Raw genomic sequence first — 18,343 nt, 5'->3', positions numbered from 1 at the left:
CACCCAATTTCTCTTGCCAAAATTCCACCATGCAACTATCTCCAATGCAATGTTGTGCCATTACTATTATTGCAAACCTATTCACTAACACTGCAAATGCTTTTTAATTGTGTCTTCTCCAAATACCCAATGACCCCCTTTTATACTACTCTCATTGCAAAACAACAACCCAGATTTAATTTCAATGAACAATTGAGGTAAATAACACATTAACAACCCCTAACCAAATTGGTTACTAGGTGTCCCAAAGGAAATCGATAAATTAAATAAATAAGTGTATCATTCCCAACAACAAAACAGTTATTTCTAATTCTTGGGTATGGATGAACAATTGTCCAAGATACCCAACCCAACACTAACACAAATTGACATGAGCAAAGCCCAAAGAGACCACCAAATATCCAAAGCAAAATCAAACTAGAAGAAAAGAAAAATGCCAAGAAAACTAGAAGATAGAAATAACTAGAACAAAAGAGAACAAGGAGAAAAGTCACACAGATCCGATGCAAGGGCTAGAGAGAACAAAACCAAGCCCGAGCATAAAAAACGAAAAGTCAAGATCTCCTAAGCCCTAAAACAACCCCAAAACTTGAAAACGAAAAATACAAGAAAAAGAAATGAAAGAAAACAAAAGATAAATGAGTCATTATTGAGAAGAGAACAAAAATGAAACCATAAAATAAAAGAGTACAGGAAGGAAATTTTCAAAAGAACTACAAACATGCAACAAGAATAGGAACATATGAACTAGCACAAAAGACCTATTGAAGTTGAAACTGAGAGGAAAGAAAAACACAAACTACCATGTAAACAATAAGAATGAATAAATAAAATGAAAGAAGAAAATCAAAATTCAAGGAATCAAAATGAAAACCAGCAAGCTCAGAGCTAGCCCAGAGAACAAAATGGGAGGAAGAAGGATGGAACTTCTAAAGGTGCGGAGGAGAGAGGAGGACAAGATTTAGACACGAAAAAAAGGAGTGGGAAAGGGTGATGAGGAGGAAAGGAAACAAAAAAGAGGGAGCAAGATAGAGTCACGGATGATGGTCATTTTTGTCTTGATGTGCTATGTCTTTATGAGCTTTTTGTTTGTAGATGCTGCATAGAAAAAAAATTTGTTTGCTACCTTATAATCTTTAAGATTTACCCTTTTATACTAATTGATGACATGTAGCCTTTGCTACTAATTGTTAATTATATCAATTACTGCGATACTTAATCTGCCCATAATAATAGTTCATGTTTTATCCTCTGTTTGATCTTTTACCACTTTAGACTTTGATAATTTCTATTTAAATCACTGTCTTCTTTACATTTAGATTTAATTTATATCACTGCCTTCTTTAATAATTTTATTTACCTTTAATGCTACATATTATACTCCCTGTTTTCTTACTCGCTGTTAATTGTTGCTGCTTCATACATTTCTGCTCTTCATAAGATATTTCATATTCTTCATTGATAATATCATTGTGACATCATTTATTTCCTTCTTGATATCAATGAATTATGTTTTGACATCAATAACAGTATGTTCAATGATCTCATCCACTCTTTTAACCTCAATGACAATATCTTTGGCAGCAATCTCCACTGAGTTCCATTTACATCAATGACAATATTTGCAACAATATCTTAGTTATAATAACTCTATCTCAAGAAACCTAAGGCGATTAGAAGAATGTTACCACCACCTTTAAATCCTACACTAAAGCCAAGACTTGTCGAAAGAGCAAACAAAAAAACAGTTAATAAAAATGTCTTTTGAAATATTCTAACACAAACAGTTCTCTTTACTGATCCTGTCACAAAGCCCTTTTAATTAGAAGTCTTACTGATTTGGGATATTAAAATTTTCACTTGGAGAACATCACTATAAAATGGGGCTACAACTAATCAAACTTACAGGTGGGGTGAACCACGGCAAACTTTGGGAGTTTGTAAGAATGAAATCTCCTTTATTTATAGGGCATGTTGTCTTGGAACAAAGATCATGAGTTTCAGTATGAACGCATATTCCAAATAAAAAAACCTCAATGGTCACCTTTCCAGCAGGAATTGCATCCTCTACAAAGCCAAAATTAACTATTAGCTATCTCAAATTGAAATGTTGGTCTAGAAATCTGATAATATAAAATGACATATGCAAAGAGCATAGGATAATTTCCTTAATTACCAACAAAAGGGTGTTCAATAGAAAATTATCAAGAAATTCCACACATAACTAAATCAACTAAAGTAACAAAAGAAAAAGACCTAATCTATAGAAAATGAAAATGCTAACATAAAAAGTATCATATAAATAGCTTACAGGGCATTGAAGCACTGGTAATGCTTAGCAAGACTACTTATATTTTGAAGAATAATGTTTATTAGGTCACACTTACAAGTGGTCCTACTCAGATTAAATATAGGACTACTTTAATATAATGTTTAGTCTTTTATAGAATACAGCATGTAAGGACGTGTATTGAGTTGAATTTGACAATTAATTAGTAGATTAATTTATTAAATTAATATTATTTACTTCAATGAAAATGTACAACCACCCAATTGTAATGAATGGTTGCATGTAGGCTTATATTTAACGGACTCCTGTGTGTGAAGGAATATTTTTTTGTGGTACATGTATATGAGAATTTGGCCAAGAGTGCAAGAGGTATTCAGGAGTTGGAAGAAGGGGAGGTGAGATTGTAGTAAACCAAGTTCTTATCTCTAGTTGAAAAATGTTTTCTAAAATACGGAATATTGGTTTTGTAGGAGCTTTTATCATAAAGTTTTCCCAATGTAGATGTAAATTTTAAAGCGACTTTGTGTTGATTTGTTTATATATTTCTCTGTATATTTATTTGCTTACATATTGTTTGATTCAACATGATTAAATGATTACCATGACTTCTTAAGACATCCAAAAGTGGATACATCAATAACATGTTTTTAGTACATTTTCCTATTCCTCCCATTTCACTCCCCAAATATCCAATTTTACTCCATAATAAGTATGCTAAGATAGTGAACAAGATAGTTCCTTAGTGACTTTTGGGAGAAATTAATAATAAACTAAAATTGCTTGTTCACTATTGCAAGAGGTATTCAGGCATTGGAAGAAGGGGGAGTGAGATTGTAGTCAGCCAAGTTCTTACATCTAGTTGAAATACGTTTTCTAAAACACAGAAACTTGTTTTTGTAGGAGCTTTAATCATAATGTTTGCCCAATGTAGATGTAAATTTTAGAGTGACTTTCTGTTGATTTGTTTCTATATTTCTTTGCATATTTATTTGCTTACATATTGTTTGATTCAACATGAATAAATGATTAACATGAATTCTTAAGATGTCCAAAAGTGGATACATCTATAACATGTTTTTAGTATATTTTCCTATTCTTCTGATTTCGCTCCCCAAAAATCCATTTTTACTCCATAATAAGTATGCTAAGATAGTTCCTTGGTGACTTTTGATAGAAATTAATAATAAAATAAAATTGCTTGTTAATCATTTCCATAAGCAACTGTGCATTAGAACTGTTGCTCTGGCAAGTTATCTTTAGCAAAAATCTATCTTCAATAGCAGTCTAAATATGACATCATATGTTAATGATAGTTGAAGCATAGCATTAAGGGCCACAAAGGTGTGGCATGTCTTTCAGATTCAAGTCTATCAAACTCTTCTCCAAGATATGACACATCTTACAAATACCAACATGCATCCCCACACACTTCATCCACATTTCTGCTTGATTGTTACAAAAATATATTTTATTTGTATCAAAAGTTCAAAACAACTTTATTATAGAAATATTTTGCGATGATTAAAGAATTCACATACACATTGGAGGAATAAAATATAATATGAGAAAAATAATATTTAAATATCTCATGAATGTTTGATGAGATACCATATATGATCATATCTAAACTAATTGGGTTCTTTAACCCAACTAATGTTATGAGATTATTATGATTTAGTTGATTCATTCCCAACTAATGTAGTTATCTTATTGTATTGCAAGTTGTAATGAATTTTTATTGTTGAGGAGATTCTCATTGAAAACGAAGCAATTAGTACATCTGATTAAGATAGCGATGATGACAACAGGCAGCGAGAACAAAGGTGGCGAGTTCAAGAATGATTAGAAATTATGGCATCGAGTTTATGAAAAAATCAATGCACATGGTCTAGCAACTTCCTCAACGTGGAACAGTGACTCATATATTTAAAGACGAAAAACTATATTAAATAGTTTGTTAGAATTGGAAAATAGCGATTCATAAAACCAAGATAGAGGATTAGTAAATAAAGCTCATCAATTCTTTAACAAATGATTTAATCAAAATCAGCATGTGAAAGGGTGTGGCCAAAAATTAAGGGAGTGACTTTACAAATAGCAATTAAAAGTTGTTACCAAAAGGCAGTGCTTAAAGATAAGGATAAAATATAAAACATTTGTTAGTAAGAGTAAAATGAAGATGGTCTAATTGGGATGCCTCCTTTTGAGTAAGGATGACTCTTTGGGAAGAGCTCACACCTCTTACGAAGGGGTGCGTGAAAGAGATAAAATCATAAGGCTAAAGTGTGTGGTGTAAGTGTGTACATAAGATAGAGATACACATTGAGTTAGAGAAAACAATGAATAAGATATATTTCTGATGCAGAGCTCATATAGAGCAGACAATTATGAAGAATGCTTAAGACTTGTATTGAAGACTATATGCAGTCCATGTATGAGAAATAAATGCAGAATATCTGTACAGATATATACAGATTTGACAAGGAATACATCCAGATCTACAAGGACAAGAATGAGTGTTATTGATAGAGAAAAGCCATATATATACAAGTGCACGTGTGTATAAAGTATATAAATATTATTTAAAAACAGATAAATAAGGAAAGAACAAGGAAATTTGTGAGATCATAATCCATTGGAGGAGCAAAATTCAAGAAGAAAGGTGGAAGAGTTAAAGAGATTGAATTGTTCATCATTCGCTGTAGAAGCAATGTTCAAATGTGGAACCTTAATTTGGAAGGAGAGATTGGTATCTCTCGCTAAGTTTGTGCTTAGCAGTGGGGATTGGTGCCTACAAATTCAAGATTGCAAGTTAGTGCTTCCAACGGGTTGGTGTTCACAAACTAAGTTAAGGGTTGGTGCCTACAAACTTTGTTAAAGAACTACATCGAAACATTAAATTTTCATGGGTTTCTCCTGTTAGGGTTTCCATGTATATCATGTGTTCTATTTGTGATACCTAGTAGTTAAATCTCATGTGAATATTAATGTGCAAAGGGAAAAACTTTGAGATTAATTTACATGCTTATGATATTAAGTTGGAAAAGTAAAAGTTCACTGTTATATTAATTCACTCCCCCCCCTCTCGCTTCTCAATATAACCATATGCTTTTCAATTGGTATCAAAGTGAGTTTTATCTATAAAGCCTAATGGCTTGAAGGTAGATTGCGAGCACATATGCGAAAAAGAAAAGGAAATAAGGGAAAAATAAATACCAAGAAGGGTATTGATGACAAAGCACCAAATACTAGTGTTGAAATAACAGAAGAGATACTTTTAGAAATAGATGATGAATTCTTTGAAAAAGAAACCTATTCTATATGGAGTGATGATTGTATTGATATCATGAACAAAATACAACTGATGAATGACAAATGGACATGACCAAGTGAGTGAAGAAAGGAAAGGATAAAAGGGGAAGAGAATCTTGACATGGAGTTAGAATAAGAAAATTGATCTGAAAACCGAACAACGTTCAAATCATCAAATGGTATGGATAATTCAAAACATGAATAAACCAATAGCTCAATCAATGAATCGAATGCAATGGAAGCCCGGCTTTATGGAAAGCTCAAAGAAGGGTTCAACTAATAAAGTACATAATATTAATGGTCATTTAAATATTTAGTCTTTTAGGCAAGTTTTAGTTTTTTAGTTAGTTTCTAAATAATATGGAAACTATCTTGTTGCCAGCTTTTTAGAAAGTTTCCAATTCATGTTCAATTATTCTCTTTATAAGGAGACTTCGTCTCCGTATTGTAATTAATCTTTTTATGAATATACATTTTCATAACATGGTATCAAAGCGGGTCGATGGGATTTCATAAAATTTGGTGAGTTTTTTTATGAAAAAATTTGAACATCTTCTAATCTGGAAATTTTTTCTAAAAATTTTCTTTTTTTATTTTTTTTATAAAAATCGTCAAAGGAATTTTATGAAAATTTTGCAATTTTTCCTTGAAGATTTTTTCTCAAAATCGCAAGCTTGGTAGAGGGTTTTGATAGTGCAATTTCCTAGCTTAAGCAAAAGTCCCCAATTTTCAAAGGTTGCATGTTTGTTGCATGTTCAAGAGCATGTGCATTTTACGAGTTGCATGCACTTGCATGTTCTTGCATGGGCTGTTTTACCACACAAAATCTCACGTTTTCTCACATGAAGGTTTCTCTGATGATTTTTACTCATTTTTCCCTCTAAAATTTTTTTTGGGTTTTAATATTTTTTTTTCAAAAATTATTTGTTAGGTTTTAACAGCTTTTTTCCTCAAAAGTTATCTGTCGAGTTTTAATATAAAAAAAATCCTAAAATACTATCTGTTGAATTGTACCATTTTTTTCTCAATAAGGAGGTTTTGTAATTTGTATTCTCTGATCCATATCTTGGATTTTTTCTCTAGTTTTTGTTGGGTGAATATTTTGTGACGAACAATTTTGTTAAAATCCAATCACAAAATAGGATGACCAGCCACAGCATATGAGACAGAGTCTCTCCTACCTTAAAGGGAAGGCTCCCCCTTCTCACTGTTCCTTGGATCAACTCAAAGTAAGCAAGAAGTTGAGAGATTTTGAAAGGGTGTTACCAATATTCTTTTTCTCTTAACTTTCAGAAAAGAATCCACTTACCTGCATAATGAGTAATGGGCAAGATAAAATCTCTAACTACACTTCTATCTAATAGTTGGAAACGATGATACCGATAAACCAACTCTAATTCAAAGGCTAGTTGAAAGTGTACCATTTTGGCTCTAAGCCTTGATTAATCTATTCTATAAGAATAACCTCTACCATTGGGCCACAAAGACTTCAAGAAGTAGGGAATTATAACTATTTTTGTGAATTGAGAAGGTAATATAAGCTATAGTCAAAGCTTCTAGTCTATATATTACCAAATTCGCTCCTAGTCTAAGCTTCAACTCCGATTGTTTCTTAACTCACTATGATCTATGATTAAACACAATAATAAGATGAATCAAAGACAATAGGCACAAAATACAGTCAAAGCTTCTAATTTGAGCTATCACAATTGCTTCCAGTCAAAGCTTCGAATCCAATCGCTTCCTTTATTCACTTTTCTCCCAAATTTGTACTACACAATGAAAGTTATGCTTGCACAAGTTTGGCAGAGCTTTCTTGCATACAAATAAAGATGATTTTTACAATGAGGGGGGCACTCCTTTTATAGGAAAATAAGTGAGAAAAAAGAGGAGGAAAAAGTGGGAGCACCTCAACTACTTTGACCCGGTCAAACTAGGTGAGAAGAATTATTGGATTACATGTCATGAGGACATGCAATTGCATCACATGTAATTCATCTACTGCAACTACAAAGCTAGAAAACACTTGAAAAAATTATTGAAACTATTGATTCTTAATGAATCAATCTTGTCAACTATCAAAAAAACCTTGTACTTTGTGATGATCGCGAGATAGGGGCTTCCTGTATTTTGCACCACTATATTATCTTTGATGAATTTCTAGTTGTCATCAAGCTTTTTCTCATTCAAGTTGTCATGAATTCTCCTTTGTAGATGGCACGTTCTGGAGTCTAACACTTTGAAAACCTTCTCTATGGTGTCTGGATGTAAACTCGAAACAACTTTCTATTAGCACCTTTAACTCTCTATTTTTTTTTTTTTGAAGCAAAGTGCTTGGCGCATTCCCACATGAACTCAGGTTCTAGGCCAATCACTGGAAAAGTGGAGACCAAATGAATCATTGCTTCCTTGGATTTGAAGGACCTCTTCTCAACGAGATGTCACTGTTCTTGGAAGAAGTTTTGACACATCTTGAAGAGTGCGCCACAACATGAAGATGAAAACATCTTCCAATGAGATTGGATCAATGAAAACTTTGGGATTTGAGTTACAATGACGAATCCATGAGGGATGAGTGTTCGAAGCATGGATTAGATACTTATGAAACACATATGATGGCTGGAAGTGAACCGAAAAGCATATGTATTTGGGCAAAAAGGGCCAAAACCGGTCTCTCAAGAGTGGATTACATGTAGGCAAATATGGCCTTTTGTGGGTATGGCCAAGAATGCAAGTTGGGATGCATATGGATGTGTGCAAATGGCGACTTCAATGTTTAAAAGTGTGACCTTTTACCAAATTTGGGTTCTCTAGAGGTAATTACATGTAATTGGGTTTGGAGGACGTAATTACATGTAAATGGGTTCGGAGGATGTAAATACATGTATAGGAAAATGGATGTAATATGCGTTGACATGAAAAGGTAAAAAGTGAAAGGATGTGGATGCATTTCCATTCTTGGGTAGGATTTTTCAACTTTCTTCCAAAAGGGAAGCCAAAACAAGCAAGCAAGCAAACAAACAAACAAGAAAAACAAAAACATACCTCTTGCTTTGACTCAAACTTTGACAAATACCAAGTTGTTGTTCTATATGCCATTTTGAAATTGGAATTTGGGGAAATTCCAAGCACTTTAAAATGAAAGTTTTCATCTTATTTAAAGAAAATTTGCAAAATACATGGCATATCTTTGGACAAATATACAAGGATGAACCAGAATATGCAATGAAATAGCAAAGGCTTGAAAACCTCAACATATTTGGTGATTGTTCATGTAGGATAGTTTTATGTATTAGGATATATATAATTCTGTAAATATGATCATCTGATCATCTTCAAACTGTAGGAAAGTATAGAACATTTATCAATTACAATACCTATACTCCTTTGTTAGACGGCATATATATATATATATATATATATATATATATATATATATATATATATATCATATCAAGATCCAATTCCAATCGATCATGACCATTCATTACAAAGAGTTGGGATTACTTAGGGTTGGTTAGTATTTACTAACTAATCAAGGTATTATTAGCAAAACTTGCAACTCAACCATAGATTGATTTATATCTAAATCATTTGTAATTCATAGAATGCTCGATATTAATATGCATCATGTTCATCTCAGTTGAATATGATAATGCTAGTTAATTATCTCATATATTATAGACTATTCAAAGATGTGTATATATATTCACATACTTGTAAAGCATATTTTCACATCTATATATATACAAATAGGGTCCAATAATCTGACCATAGCTACCATATCTTCAACACTCCCTCTTAGCTAGGGAAGATTAACTAAGTATGAACAAATTCAGGTACCACATTACTCGTGATATCAAGGAGTATATTAAATATCAAATCAGCATGATATTCAATTATCCTTGTTATGGTAAGTTGAATGATATTACGTTGCAATGTTTACCATATCTTATAAAGAACATAATGGTCTGCAATAGGTATCACATCTCATGATATCCATCAAAATGCTCAACAGATATTAAGTATGACATATTTAGGTATCACCTCACTCATGATAAAGGAGTATATTGAACATCAAGTCAGCATGATATTCATATATCCTAGTTATGTTTTAGATATCACCTCACTCGTGATATCAAGGAGTATATTGAACGTCAAGTCAGCATGATATTCGTATACCCTGGTTATGTTATGTGCACCGACATCACGCCGCATGATGTCTACCATAACACATCATAGCATATCCATAGATATTATGTCGCATAATATCTACCATGATTATCTCATAAAGAACATATCGATACACAACCGATATCAAGTCAGCATGATATCTAGCAATAAGTCCATGAGATATTTAACTATCAAAACATTTCCATGAATATAAAGTCAACATGATATTCGTCATGATAGTAGACATTGTAAAGTCATCAACTTACAATGTTGAATATAAGTGTACATTATCAGAAAGATCGTCACCTTTCAGTAATGTACATAGGGGGGCCATAAATCATAGAATCACACATGTGACAAAGGAGTTTACACAGAGTCACCATGGATTCTCCCACGTGGTGTTGTCAGAGTGTCCAACATATCAGATGGTGGATCTACCTTATCTACTCCCAAAGAATGGAGCAAAAGTTTCACTTTAAGCTTCTCTCATCCAGAGAAGAATCCAATAAAGTATATTTCAAGAAATCACTGATGCTAAGACTCCCTAGAAAGGGCTTCATTCTTCATAACTCCAAGATAGTCTCCAAATGCACAAACTTCACTTGGTATGAGACTCAGTGAGAATATCAGCAATTCATACTCTTGTGATAATACACTTTGTCTAGAAGTTCTACTTCCATGATCTAATTCCTTAGCAACTCTCTTTGTTCTGATCATGACATTATTCATAGTATTAGTTTCTTGTACACAAATATACTTGTCTAATTTCATAGTAACATGAGTAAATGCAATAAACTTTGGATTTATCCCTAGGCATGGTGGTACCCAACATTCATAATAATGTGGCTTCTATTTGAAGTTCCAAGTACATGCATCAACCTCTTGACCTTCTCATTCAAGATTTCCTACGATGGATTTTCAAACTCCCTCTGAATGTTTATTCTTCCTCTTAGAAGAACTACGAACACAAAATTCCATCGCAGTTTGCTCCCTCTGAAACGATATAACCATACTCCTTGGATGTCAACTGATCACAAATCCTCTAGTTGCTCCCTTTTGGACTATTGTCATTCGGTCATCTAGGTTAGCCCCCTCATTAGGTCATTGCAGTCTTCTCCCTCTTCAAAGGAAGAGCCCCGTGGACTTCTCCGCCCAGTTTCTTCTGCTAACGTTGAATATTCAGATCATTTTTCACAGTGAAAGATGTTTTCAGATATATGAATATTTTCTTGCGCTGCATGCTAAGAAGGTCCCTTTTGGAACCCAACTTTAGTCTTGATTTAGGACTAATAAATATGTAATTATCATGTATTATTTTATCCTTCAAGTCTATAGGAGAAGCTATCCTTTCCTTTCTCAAACCAAAGAGTTTAAAAAACTCTATACAATCTTCACTTGACTCTCTCCATATGATTGTCGTATGAGTCCAATACTTCAAAGCCTTTACTTTAGAGAATTCCAATTAATTTACTCAACACTCAACTTTCTTTATACGTAGGAAGTAATATTTGTCCGAATCATTTATGTATGGAGTTTAAAAGAGAGTTCGCTTGATAGGGAAAACAACACATGCTCCTCCAGTAGTGATATAATAGAAGTGAGAGCCAATTGACAAGTTCTGATTGTCTATCATAAAACAATGGTTGCAAATTAGAGACGTCTCCTCCAAGGTGGTCTTTGGTAAGTATGTAGTTGATGCCAACTCGTCATTGATCTAATTTTCCTCCTCCTTTATTCAATTGGGCATATCTTTTCTGATCTGTAAGATGTATATATCTGACCATCTTTCTCCAATGCTAATTACCATTGTATGCGTCATGTCCTTCCCAACTTAGTTCGTTGTCTTAGCCTCACATTAATATCTATTGCAGAGTCTTCCATACGCAAGTTTCCCCTTTGAACTGCATACATGAAGTCATGGTCAACATTTCTATACCCACATACGATAACTTCCTTACTTCTATTTCAGATGCCCAACTGTTTCATTTGGGGGCTTGATAGGTTTGCGATGAGTTTGGAAAGCACTAACTCTCTGTGCATGTATTCCCGCATGTTCTTCGCAATGATGCATTGTTGATCATTTACCTTGTGCAACCAATTTCAAAGAGTACAACTTACCGTGTTCTACATTGATCCTTTGTATGTTTCTCTATTAATTAATGTCTTCTACAATAATTGAAAAACACATGGTGCGGATTCATCTTTGATTTCGAGCGATGGTTGTTTGTTTTATAGATTTATACACTCATGTTTATACCCAAGAGTTTAGAGGTGTGTCTACTCATCCGCAATAGTGCAACATCAAGGTGTATTTTACTATCAACGAATAGTCTAGAATCATCTCCCAGCCCATGGTACACATCAGGGAAACAACTGAACATTTAATCACAAACTGCATTGATAATCACAAATTTTCATTCAGATTGTACCATCCTACTGTAACTTTTATCCCTCCCAGATTTCACTTTGATACCATGTTCATGTAGGATATTTTTATGCATTAGGATAAATATAATTCTGCAAATATGATCATCTAATCATCTTCAAACTATAGGAAGGTATAGAACATTTATCAATTACAATATCTATACTCCTTCACTAGACATCATATATATATATATATATATATATATATATATATATATATATATATATATATATATATATATATATATATATATATCAAGAACCGATTCCAATCAGTCATGACAATATATATATATATATATCAAGAACCGATTCCAATCAATCATGACCATTCATTAGAAAGAGTTATGATTACTTAGGGTTGGTTAGTATTTACTAACTAATCAAGGTATTATTAGCAAAACTTGCAACTCAACCATAGATCAATTTATATCTCAATCATTTGTAATTCATAGAATGCTTGATATTAGTATGCATCATGTTCATCTCAGTTGAATATGATAATGTTGGTTGATTATCTCATATATTATGGACTATTCAAAGATGTGTGTATATATGTGAATATTTGTAAAGCATATTTTCACATCTATATATATACAAATAGGGTTCAATAATCTAACCATAGCTACCATATCTTCAACTGTGATCAAAGAGCCAAATGTGGAAGATTAATAGGTTTGAAAGAATGTTTCTCCTCCAAATTCAAATCTTCAAACAACTTCTTGACCTTTCCAGTACTTGCAAATGATGGCTTTGAATGAGCAATAAATGAGGCGTTTTTGTATATGGATGCCAAAAACGTGTTCCTCAATCCTCAAAAAAGCAAAATGTTTTCAAAAAACACAAAGTATTTGGACGTATTTGATGAAAAACGTGATCTACAAAAGTAAGAAAATGAACCGTTTCTTGCATGGGAATGCAAAAATGTGACCTCCAATAGCAATAAGATGCATTAAAACTCTAAAACGCCCCTTCCTTGATCAAAAATGTGAGCTGGAAATGGACGTTTTTGGGGAAAAAGTGTGCTGGAAATGCATAGAAATGAATTGTTTTGCAAGAAAAACCAACGCCAAATGCATGGGATCGAATCAATTTGCAAAAAAGCTCTTCCTTAGATGGATTTCATGACTTGAAATGGACAAACCTGGACATTCTTACCAAAACCGTGCCCTTGTTGGTCAAGAACATAGGCGTGTTTGCTCTTGGCGGCAAAATTGTGCTCTCAAGATGCAACTGCATGGATTAGAATGCCCAAACACTCTGTAAAGGCCTTTGCATGTTTTCAAATGCAAGTCTTTTGGTCTTCTATGCAAATTGTACTGTCCAAGTGTTTTTGCATGTTTTAAAATGTATGTATTTGGAGTCGAGGCAAATCGCACTCTCTAGGCCTCATTACATGTTTTAAAAATTGTCAAAACAATGCAAAAAGTGCAAAATGCATTCTCCAAGGCCCTTTACATGTTTTAAAAACAATGCATTTACATGTTTTAGAGCCTTTTGATGCAAATCACACTCTTGGAGGCCAAACGCATGTTTTAAAAACTTGACTTTTACTTGTTTTAAGTGTTAAAAATGCCTCTCTAGTGCAAATCGCACTCTCAAGACAATTATATGTAAATGGGTTGAAAGTTGATTTTGCACAAGTGATCAATTAAACACATGTTTAATTGAGTTTTGAGGAAATATCATTTAATTAGGTCGATAATAACAATTACACTATATAATTAATATATTAGGTGCAAATATTATTTCAAAAAGCAATATTTAACTTAGATGTTTTAAATAAAGCATAGAGTAACTCAACAATAAAGCAAACTTTATAGTTAATAAAGTCACTTAAGTGAAAAATTAAAAAGTAACTCAACATTAAAATATAACATAAAGTGCTCTGTACTCACTTAAGTGATAAAGTAACTTAAAAACATAGCATAAAGTGAATTTATGTTATATTTTTTAAAAAGTGAATGTCAACATTAAAATATAAGATATTTTAAATTATGCAATTACATCTAGAGAGTCCACCTTTTGGGCACTTAATGGTCATATCTTTTGACTGCCAAGTACGATTAAGCCCTAAGATATATCAAATCAAAGGGAAAATCGAAAGCAAAAGGTTGAACAAAACCAAAAGACCAAAAGCAAACAAACACAAACTCAAAAACAAGAAAAAAGACGTTGATGGCTTCAAAAATCAAGTATATGCTCAATAAAATGAAAAACGAAAAAGACTTGATGAAAGCCTTCAATACAAGGATTCATTATACCAATTGGGGTCAATTGATTGATCAATGTTAGCCAATTAAATAATGAACTAACTAAGAGAATCGTGAAACTAATTTGAAAAAGTTTCATACTATTACCTACATTTTGTGATGACAAAAAGCAAGACAACAATTTTGATCAAAATTTCACATCGACAATTGTGTCTAATTTTCCTGATTTTTTTTCCTAAAAAAACTTGTCCTTTTGCAATCCCTTTTGAGTCATAGTACTCATCTGGTAAAAGTTCTTAGTGAATCATCTTGAAATCTATTATGCAGTGTAGTGCACATCTACAAAAGGGTTTGGCGATTTTTCTCAAAATCGTTGTTTCAGCCTTCATCTCCTCTATTTAATATGAAGAAGATTATATTAAAGATGATAACAAGGTAAATATTCAAAAGGAACTTGATTACACCTATTGTAAGACTAAGAAACTCAAGAAAAGGAATTTAAGGTTAAAATCATAATGTCAAGAGGACAAGGAAATAAAATAAATTGAGGAAAAGTGATCATAGACCTAAAGGTACAAATTGAAGAGGTCAAGCATATTGAGGAAGAGGTAAGAAATCAATTAAAAGAGAAGGTTCTAGAATGCAAGACTTTGGAACTTGAGATCATCTCCATGAAGGGGGTATTGGAGAAATCAAATGACAAATTTAATTGAAGTATTAAGTTTGAAAAGAGCAGTGGAATTTTGGTAAAGATAGTCAATTCTCAACTATCATCTTATATCAAGTTTGGACTTGGGGTTGATGAAAATAAAGAGGCTACCAAAGAAGAGTCAAGTTCAAAGGCCACAGAACCTCAAAAAAACCAAGTGAAGAAAATTCAAGGAGTTATGCTGATAAAAAACAATGTAGCAAAAAACATGAGTCAAGAGGATAAGAACACCTTCAAAAATCTCTTCTCACATAGGTACATATGACAAGAACCTATCATCCTTTCATCAAATAATGTTTCAAATACAGCAGTTCTGGTCATAAGGCAAAAGAATATGGAACAAAAGATGGACTTATTAAAAAATGGAAAAGAAACATCAATCGTTTTGGATTACAGAGAAGAAATTACAATTTATACTCCTTGAGTAAATTATAGTATTGTATGCTACAAGTGCAATAATTAAAGTCATATAGCACATTTTTACAAAAGTGATTTTGTAAAACCATCTAGACAACCGCGAAGGAATTCATTACCAAGCAAAAGGGAAGACCTAATATAAGTTCGGATGAAGAAGATAGAAGAAAGAAAAGAAGAAACCAATGCAAGTGCAAACCACACTTCATATATCTCCTAGCTCATAAAAAGATAGATGACTACACAGGGGATTAGTATGACAATTATCTTTTAGCTCCATGGATAAAAGGATGAAAAAGATGATCAAGACAACTTGATAGATTTAACAATAGAAACAAGAAAAAATTGAAGCGAGGAGTCTACTAATTATATCAAGAAAGAATAATCAATTAGTGTCTATGTTGACCAAAAGAACTCACTGTGGAAACATTAGTGGGCTTAGTTAGCTATAGAAAGTCTTTGGCATGAGAGCTTGTCCATAAAGAACAAATATGTCTGCTATAGAAAAGAAGAAGAATAAGAGTCTAGATGCAATAGAGGGCTACTAGATATGTTCAATATACTTGATAATAGATGAAGCCAGTATTCATAAATGGCATCATAAGTTTAAGATTTTGGAAAGCTTTAACGTTTTCATCATAACATGAGGAGATATGAAGAAGACATGTATGGAAATATGACGAGCATTCCTTCATCATAAATATCAAGGAGCAGAATTAAAACAAAGGTAGAATGATGGCTTTGATATCAAGAATCATATAAGAAATATTCAAATGAGATTTAAAAGCATAAAGAGAAGAATCAACTTGAGCAATACAACAACAACATGGGAAGGTAAGGGATTGGTTTGTACAGATACAAGATCCTAAGTGATAAAAAACTGCATTCTCTTCACCCATCCACGTGAAGAGATTGAAGATTGTGAAGAAACAAGGAATTATCATTTGAGAGAAAATAACTAATTCTCCTACAAGAGGATAGAAAAGAATGAAACAGCCATTTAATTGAGGCAATCAAAAATCTTTGAGACAAGAAGATGCTCACAAAGGTATGTATAAATGTTCATCTAGCAGTCAAGGATAGGAAAAGAAGAAATGAATATACATGTTGGGTGGATATTTTGCAACCGACAGTTTTGGGTAAAAATCCAGCCGCAAAATAGGATGACCAGCCACAGCATGTGAGACATCGTCTCTCCTACATTAAAGGGAAGGCTCCCCCTTCTCACCGTTCCTTGGATCAACTCAAGGTAAACAAGAAGTCGAGAGATTTTATAAAATGGGTGTTACCAATATCCTTTCTTCTTAACTTTCAAGAAAGAATCCACTTACTCATGAAGCGAGTAATGAGCAAGGTGAATCTCTAACTACACTTCTATCAAGAGCTAGAAACAGTGATACCGATAAACCTTCACTAACTCAAAGGCTAGCTGAAAATGTACCGGTTTGGCTCTAAGTCCGATCATACTTCTATATGGAAAAGCTTTACAATTAGGGCACAAAGACTCCTAAAAGTATAAATAACTTAACTATTTTGCAAATTAAGAGAGAAGTATAAGCTACAGACAAAGCTTCTAGCTATAGACTTCCACAATTGCTCCTGGTCAAAGCTCTGGCTTCAGTTGCTCCTTAACTCTTTTCTATTCAATTCATGAGATATAATTACCAATAACACAGGATAACATGAATCAAAGACAACTTGGATGAATTATAGACAAAGCTTACAATTCACACAAATAACAATCTCACTTAATCAAAGTTAAGTCTCAAACGATCCTTTGTATTCACTTTCTCTCAAAATAGTGCTTACACAAACAAAGTTTTGCTGGCACAATTTCTCCAGAGCTCTCTTGCATAAAGATAATGATGATTTTACAATGAAGGGATACTCCTTTATATAAGCACGGGAGTTGAGAAAAAAGTGGAAGAAAAAGTGGGAGCAACTCAACCAACTTTGACCTAGTATAACTACAGAAGAAAATAAAGGGTTACATGCAACTCGCATTACATCCTTTTACATACATGTAACTCGCATTACATGTAATTATGCTTTTTTATGTAATGCGTTCTTTACAACTACAAACATGAAGGAAGAAGAAGAAGAAGAAAGACAAAAAAGAATTGAAACAGTCCTAGGGATTGTTCTAAAGGGCCTTATACTTGGCAATGCAATCCTGGATGATCACAGGATTAGAAGTTCCTGTACTTTGTACCGCTGCATTCACCTTGATAACCATGGTGTTGCGTCTTTTGATAACCTCTGACTTTGATGAATTGTCTGTTGTCATTTGAAAACTTTATGTGATTAAACTTTTCTCATTCAAATTGTCATGAATTCTCCTTTGTAGATCAGCACAAACTGGATTCTTTGACATTTTGAAAACCTTCTTGACAATGTCCGGATGTACACTCGGAGCAACTTTCCATCAGCACCTTTAACCTTTTTTTTTTTAAAGTAAAGTGTTTGGCACATGAGAATGCCTGCAAATGGAGATTGCTGATTTTCAAAATGTGACTTGGGCTTTCAAGATGTCATTGCACGGAAAATGGATTACATTAAATGCAACATGCAATTGGAGATGGAAAGTGAAATAAGATGCGAATGCGGGTGGAGGATGCACCTCATATGTAAGTGTGAATGAAGGATGAGATGAAAAACATGGAAAGATGCAAAAACATGTATTTTCTCACGAAAGCACAAATGCTTATGAAGGGATGGAAATGGAAAATGGAAGTGAAATAATGAGTTTTATAGTCACTTTTGGTGAAAAAGAGAAGTCAAAGTACATGGGAGGTGAAAATGACA

General features: G+C 33.1%; 1 protein-coding gene across 1 annotated transcript in view; it reads right to left on the bottom strand.

Annotated features, from left to right (window-relative positions):
• The window catches only part of LOC149552699 (phosphatidylglycerol/phosphatidylinositol transfer protein-like), a 99,286-nt gene that overhangs the window by 37,739 nt on the left and 43,204 nt on the right, over positions 1–18,343 (bottom strand). Inside the window, exon 3 of the mRNA XM_089788260.1 lies at positions 1,907–2,067. Coding sequence (XP_089644386.1) covers positions 1,907–2,067 — 161 coding nt within the window. The remainder of the gene's footprint in view (positions 1–1,906; positions 2,068–18,343) is intronic.

This window comes from Cupressus sempervirens, chromosome 6 (genome assembly GCF_028749045.1).
Source record: "Cupressus sempervirens isolate cs-2001-9-10 chromosome 6, ASM2874904v1, whole genome shotgun sequence".
NCBI classification, from domain to species: domain Eukaryota; kingdom Viridiplantae; phylum Streptophyta; class Pinopsida; order Cupressales; family Cupressaceae; genus Cupressus; species Cupressus sempervirens.
Note: the sequence above shows the minus strand (reverse complement) of the source record. Positions and strands in the feature narration are given on the sequence as shown.